The sequence below is a fragment of the Fukomys damarensis genome, unplaced genomic scaffold (genome assembly GCF_012274545.1).
Source record: "Fukomys damarensis isolate Sample0158 unplaced genomic scaffold, DMR_v1.0_HiC HiC_scaffold_23, whole genome shotgun sequence".
NCBI lineage: Eukaryota > Metazoa > Chordata > Mammalia > Rodentia > Bathyergidae > Fukomys > Fukomys damarensis.
In genome coordinates, this window is record NW_022900935.1 from 48243972 (window position 1) to 48251344 (window position 7373).

Here is a 7373-nt window from a genome sequence, read left to right on the forward strand (position 1 = left end):
GACTTTCACATTAAGCCCCATACCCAGCTGTTTATGTGTTTTAAATTTTTGAGATAGGCTCTCATTAACTTGCTGAGTTGCCCAGGCTGGGCTCAAACTTGCTATCTTCCTGCCTCAGTCTCCCAAATCACAGGCATGTACTACCATGCGGTTTCTGACCTTTCTGATGAACACACAAACGTGTTTTTCTCCCTCCATAGATGGGACTAAAATATAATTATTCAAGTACGTGCTTTATAATCAGACACACCTGGGTTCTTCTTCTTCTTCTTTTTTTTTTTTTTTGGTACCAGGGATCGAAATTGGGACCTGGCGCTTGCAAGGCAGGTGGTGGCACAACTGAACTAAATTCCCAGCCCACCTGGATTTTAATCTAGACTCAACTAATTATTTCAGTACCTTGACCAAGTTATTTGGCCTTTTAGACTAAGTTTTTAGACAAGTTATTTACTTTTTAGACTCAATCTTCTCATGTGTAAAATGGGAATAATAATAGTATATGTAAGGTCACATGGGGCACGATTGAGACCACAGAGGCAAAGTCTAAGCAACATGCGATGAGTTTATTGTCATGTGGGTGCTGAGGGCCAAGGGTGAGAAGGCCGTTGGCACTGACAGGAGGGTGCTCGCGGTTGATTTGGGGCATTTTAGGTAAGGGAAGGGGTACTGGTCAAGAGGGTGGGACATTTTAGAGTCCCATGGGTGATGGGCCTGGGACTGGCTGGTAAACAGGGCAGTGGTGAGAGCTGCAGGGCGGCTGCTGACTTCCTGTCATCTCTGTGCCCCTGGGGATGTGGGTAGCGGGTCTGCTTGGGCAGGGGTTGGACTTGGGGGACCTGTCAGTATCTATCTTAAAGAATTTAGTGAATATTTAATAAGAGTTTATATGAATAGTGCTTTATATGAATAGTCCCTGGTATACACACACACACACACACACACACACACACACACACACACACTGAGCGAGCACTGAATGAATTAGAAGTAAAGAAAAGCTAGATTCCAAGTTTCCTGATGTCCAGTCTCCTTGCCTTCTGTCATAGCTTTTCTTCTCACTCAGATACCAGCCAGCCCCATGTTAAGTAATCGATACTTGTTGAAGGAATGATGAGGGTAGGGAGTGGTAGGGATATGAGGTCCATGGAATTCCTGGGATGCCTGCTTTAAAAAATGGAGAATTTTACCCTGTGGATTGGGAGGGTGTGGGACAGCAGGGTTGACAGGACCAGCTGTTGCCTGAGGGCTGCATGCCTGGAGAGCTGAGCCTCAAGAGCCCAGAGTGGCTCTCAGCTTAAAGGATTTTGGCTTAAAAGGAATGTGTAGTGGGCTGCTTCTGCTCAGGAGGGGCTAAAAAAAGCTTCAGCCTCCCCTGGGCTTTGTGTGAGGGTTATCAACTGCCTGTGTCATCTCTCTGGCTGCTGTGGCATTTTGGACAGGGTCTGTTTTCCTGGCCCTTCTGGGTTTCCACCAGTTGGCAGCCTGCCCCAGAGGTGGAGGCTGAGGGGAGTGAGGTGTATATGTGGGAGGGGGCTGGTAGTTCCAAAGCTGGTAACAATACACAGTTGTCAGCTGTACCCTGCTGGTGTTTCTTCCTTTTATAGTCAGTAGCAGTTGCTCTTGCTCTCACCCAGCCCCTCTGTGGGGGCTCCTGCCCAAGATAAAAGAGGAGGGAGGTGTCCCAGTCTCCTATCTCATCTCTCATGAGCTGGTTGCATCTGTATCTCTTGGTTCCTTCTTAAGTGCGTCTTCTCTGAAGATCCCAATAAGACAACATGCCTCCCAAGAAGCCTGAACCTAAGAAGGATACAGGCAAGCCAGCCCCAGCTGCTGCCCCAACTTCTGCCCCAGCCTCAGCTCCTGAACTCCTCAAGGAACCGGCCTTTGACCCCAAGAGTGTAAAGGTGAGTGAAGCTCAGCCTGTAGGGTAGAGGAGGAGATGACATTCAGGAGCCTATTCACCATGGAGCTTAGAGAGATCTACTTTGAGGAAGCAGACTCGGGTGAGGCCTGTGGTGTCACAGCCCTACGAAACCTGTGTTGGACTGGGGTTAGGGAGAGGCATCTTAACTCATAGGCCTCTTCCCTTAAGAACAGGCTGTTGTTCTGTTCAAGGAGGCCCAGCCTGCCTACTTCAGGTTTGCCCAGAGTTGAGTGTGGTGGGAAGGGTAACCGACCAACTCTTTAGCCTTTTAAAAGGCTATATGGGGGCCACCATAGTGAAGTCCAGGAGCCTGACCTTTTCCTGGGAGGTGGTATGATATCTTTGTAGAGAACAGACACTCAGTGATAGTGGCCATCGTAACCTGGAAGAACAATATAAGCATCTGGGATGGGGTGTCCTTCTGTACTGGGACCTGGGAAAAGCTTTACTCAGAAACATTTTTTTGGAGGGTGTGGGGAATGGAAAGGGAGGCAGTAGATAAAGTAAAGGAACCTGAGTCTCTCCATCCCTCTTTCCCTACCCCGATGGGCCCCTCCTTTTGTAGCCTCAGTCTGGCCTCCTATTGAGTTTGCAGCAGAGTGTCACCCCTGGATAAGGAAGCTGGGCCTGTTACCCGCGGGCCTTGGTAGCTTATTACCTCCCTGCCCCACTCTGTTCCCTCACATTGAATTAAAGAAACCACGCCTTTATTCAACAGATATTTTTGGAGTGCCCACTATGTGCAGGCCTTTCAGTGAATAATAAGAAAAATATCTGTCCTATGGGGAACCCTGGCTTCAAGAGGACAGGAACCTGCGAGCTGAGTCAGCTATTTTAGGCTTCCCAGCTATCTGGCCCAGCTGCTGAAGGAATGAACTGGGAGGCGGTGGGCCATGGGAGGAGGGGTTGCAAGTCTCTGGAGAGGAGCAGTTTTCAGCCTTGGCACCAGAATGGGAAAGGTCAAGTGCCTACTGGTATGGAGAGTTATTAATAGCAAGCTGGGAGTGGTGGGCCCTTGGGGAGCTCAGCCTTAGAGCAGGGAAGCGGGTGGTGAGGAATTAGGTAAAAATAAGAGTGCAGGATTATTTTCTGTGACAAATGGAACCTGAGGCTCAGTGAGCCTCTCAGGATTCCCAGCATTCCCAGCAGGGATAGCCTACAATTACTGTGTCAAGGATCTGGGGATTGAGCCCTGGTAGTCCTGACAAGGGGCGAGAGTTAAGCAGAACAGACTTGGCCAAGGAGTAGAGGCTTGAATTCCTGGGCTTGAATATGGCTCCCACTGGGGAAACTGAGGTGCGTGTTAAAGCCTTGAAAGCAAATGAGGTTTTCTTTGCCATATGTTCTCTCTGTGAGCTAAGCTTGGCAAGAGAAGCTGCCCCTCTGCCCCTCAGGAGCCCTCCTTGCCTTTGTTTCTGATTTGCTCTGATAAAGCACCATTCCCTGGTGTCCGGGAAAGAACTGCCTGATGGCATTAAGTGGGTGTTCTCCCATCGCTTCCCTCTACCTGTGTCTTTCAGTTTTCTACCCTTGGCTGCCATTACCTTTACTATGTCTGCATCTTCAAATCTTGGGGTCGTTGAAGGTACTTTAGAGTAGGAAAAAAATCAGCATCTTTCACGAGAGCCATTTTCCCATATTGCCCAGTTCCCGTGCTTTTGCTCAAAGAGAGATCAAAAGTAAACCTAAGCCAAATTTTCCTGGCTGTGATGATGTAGTCAGATTTTATGTTTTTACACTAGTTTCTTTATGCCTGGGACGTAATGTATGGCAAAGTAAGGTGAACAGTACCTTTCCCCCAGAGTTACTATACAGCATCCTTTACCCCACTTAGGGATTTCCTTTAACTTCCTCACCTCTGCCCCACCACCCACATTTGGCAAACTCCACTCCTGAGCATAGCTATTTTCATTCTCAACCCTTCCTGGAACTCATGCCAGCCGCCTCCAGGGGTCCTCTTTATAGAAGTTAAGTCTGGGAGGTGAGGAGAAGGGTGGGCACAGTGTAAGAAGCAGAATTAGGACTAGGAATGGTAGCACGTAAAGAAGATGCTCTTGGTGGTGCCCACCACCACTGGAAAGACAAGGAGATGGGTTGGGATAGGATGGGGTGGGTAAAGACAATGACGTAACATAAAAGGTCCTGATTAAAATGATGACACATGCTTGGTCATTGACATTCATTTCTAGAGGCTCCCACTTTCCTCTTTTGTACTCAGCATGAATTATTATGCGCAACAAAATCCAAAGCCTATTCTTTCATTGAGCAGATATTTTTTGAATGCCTCCTATATGTCAAGCAGTTCAGCGAACAATAAAACAGCAGGTAGACCTATAGTCACCATAAAGTGGAAAAGAGAGTCCAAGGGTAGGGATTGGTGGGCACCCAAAGCAGGAGAAGATCTAGTTTGTCAGAAAACAATGATCAGGGAGAGACTGAAGAGAAAGTGAGTGCAGTTTATGGCTAGCTAGGATGAAGAATGTAACTTTGACGCAGTAGATTACAATAGGGAGTCATGGTAAATTCTAGTTATCTAGATGATTTCTTGCTGTCTGTCTTGGTATGATAGAGCTTTGGAGGCTTCGTTATTTTACAGTTTACCATCAGGAGCCTGATGTTTTACACTCAGAGTGTGTTCTGCTTCTCTTCTCATCAGTGGCCTATTGGAAATGACCAGGCTGCCCTCTGGAAGCCTTCAGAGTCTCAGCCCTCACTTCTCTTTTTCCCTCCCTACAGATAGACTTCTCTGCTGACCAGATCGAAGGTGAGTATGAACCATTCCACATTTTCCTTTCTGTTGTGCTTTCCTGGAGAAGGAGGAAAAGGAGGAAGAGACGGTGCTCTTGTCTTCATGGTAATAGTGATCTTTCTAATCTTCACAAATCTATAGCCAGCAATTGCCCAGTCCTAAGTACTTTTCATTTAATTCTGGTAGCAATCCTACAAAAAAGTAACGTCACTACACCCATTTACCAAGTGGTAAAACTGAGGCCCCAGAGTTAGGGTGGCTCATCCAGTCATATAAACCAGGCAGTACTGGAGTCAGTATTCAAACTTAGGCACCGGATCCCGGATCTGTGTTCTCAGCTGCTCTGCCAGACTTCATGGAACTAAATAGCTACTCAAACAATGTTAGTGCCTTTTTTCTCCACCACGAGAGTCTACCCAAGACATTTGGAAGTTCTTGTTTCTATTCTCATTATTGAGAAGCCCTCCTTAGGTTACTGGCATCTCCTTGTCCCATCATGAAGTTTGCCAAGATGCTCCACACTAATGGTGGCAGGGCCGATGGTGATCCTTGGGTGGCCTAGTCCATCAGCCACTTTTCTCCATCTTTGATGGGATGATTTATGTTTTCTCAGTCTTATATGAAATGTCATTAAATATAACCTCAAGGTAAATCTTAGGACCTCCCACTCTCCCAACCTGATTATCCCTTAGCCATGCCTCTTTAGGAATCTGGTGTTTCAAGAAGAAAATGCCTCACCTCATGATAGTTATAGGTTCCCAGCTCAATGTCATTGAACTTATCTTTCTGTTTCCCCTCCTAAACGCCTCCAGGACATAAAATCAAAGCAGTTAGAAGAGACTTTGAAAAATTTTCTGATCCAACCCCTTTATTTTATTCTATTTTTTATTTCTGGTACCAAGGATTGAACTTGGGAACTTGCGCTTGTGGGCAGGCAGCGGAATCACTGAGCTAAATACCTGGCCCCTTAACCTCTTCATTTTAAACACATACTCTATCTTAAAAGTAAATGAATACAAGCACATTATAAAGTAAACAATAACAAAAATAAGATATTAAAAATAAATAATAGTGTTTTTCTCATGCTGATCCTTCTCCCAAAGACAACCACAGTTAAGTCTTTATGTATCATTTGAGAAAAATATATAGTGATACAGAACTACATATGAATGTATAAAATTTATGTACGTATTGACCCACCTGATAATGCTGTCCTGTACCTTTATTAAATATAAACATTTGGATTTAATCATATATAATATACTATTTAATAATAGGTTTGGGTGTCTCTTCATAATTATCACAGATTGTTCTATTTTATTTTTTTAAACAAGGATACAGATTTGTACATACGGATATACTCACATAACCAGGACTACACTGTAGATTTTCAGATTGTTTCCAATTGGGAAATGCAGTGTGTTTTCCTAAGCAAGCCTCCCAACAGTGGGTCAAAGGATACGTGCATTCAGTTGCAATAGTTATTTCTAAATTGTCCTCCAAAGAAGTGACACCACTTTACCCGGGAATAGAGTATGCGAGTTGGCACATGCATTTTGAAACTAGTGAATTGAATCTGTTTTCATAATAACCTGTGAATAGTCATTTTCAGTCAATAGCTTTGGAGGTGCTGTGAAATTCTTAAAATCAATTTTAGTGTATTTTAATTAAATATATGCTTTTACAGATATACAAACCGCACAGCACAGTAGGACCAGAAAATCAACTAATGACAACAAATTTTCACTTTTCAAATGAGAATCATGGCTAAAGCCAATTGGGACAGCTGGTTGAGCTCTTCTTTCCTTGCAAGTTTTTAAGAGATGGGGAGGATAGCTTCCTCCGATTTTGAAGATCTTTTTCCTTATGTTGGATCAGAATTATTTCTTCCTTAATTTTACCCCTGTTGTCTCTTAATTTTTTTCTTCATAAAGCTGATGATGATTTTCTAGTGCATGGAAGAGAAAAAAATATTTGGGAATCAGGAGAGTATAGTATTATCCCTTACTCTGCCAGTATTGGCCATAATACTTTTGGAGAATTATGTCTTTAAACTTTAATTTTCCTACCTGCGAGTTGACAGTTTTTAGTTCTTTTTAATTCATAAACTTGGTGACTATTTAGTATTTTTTATCTTCCATCAATTGGAAGCATACTTTCCATTTGTTTGGAGATAGGTATCAAATCCCTTCTTAGTTATATATTCTTTAGGTGATGCGGCCACAGTTTCTTTTTTTTAAACAACAAAAAATGTTATTTCAAAAGTTTTCAACCACAGAGAAAAGCTGAAAGAGTAGTTCAACCAACATCCTGTACGCAGCTCACCAGTGGTTGAGTTTTTGGCATGTTAATTTTATTTCTTTCTCCATCTGTTTGTGTAAACCTGTGTTTTCTTTTCCTGAACCATCTGAAAATAAGTTGGTGACATCATCACACCTCACGCTTACCTATTTCCAAAAGGAAGGACTTGCTCTTTGTAGCCATGGAAGCTGTGCTGCACTTAGGGATTATTGTTAATTTAGTTATATGATATGATATTATATTATATACAAGCCCTATTTAATAATTTCTAGTGGCCTCCACATTTCTTCTCTAGCCACAAAAGGGAAGAGCTGAGCCATGGCAAAGGCACCTTGGTTTTTTTTTTGCCTCTAGGATATTTGGTCCTAGGACCACAGCCCTCTGGCTGCCTCCTCCTCC

At 43.8% G+C, this 7373-nt stretch overlaps 1 protein-coding gene across 5 annotated transcripts in view; it reads left to right on the forward strand.

Annotated features, from left to right (window-relative positions):
* Positions 1-7373, forward strand: part of Myl4 (myosin light chain 4) — a 31098-nt gene that overhangs the window by 17737 nt on the left and 5988 nt on the right. For 2 of the 5 annotated variants that reach the window (XM_010637482.1, XM_010637485.1), the window contains exons 2-3: positions 1744-1904; positions 4661-4688. In XM_010637482.1, coding sequence (XP_010635784.1) covers positions 1776-1904; positions 4661-4688 — 157 coding nt within the window. In that variant the 5' untranslated portion in view covers positions 1744-1775. Of the gene's footprint in view, positions 1-1377; positions 1441-1612; positions 1905-4660; positions 4689-7373 lie in introns of those variants that run through there. The other 3 variants (XM_019209482.1, XM_010637481.1, XM_010637483.1) reach the window with 2 other exon arrangements.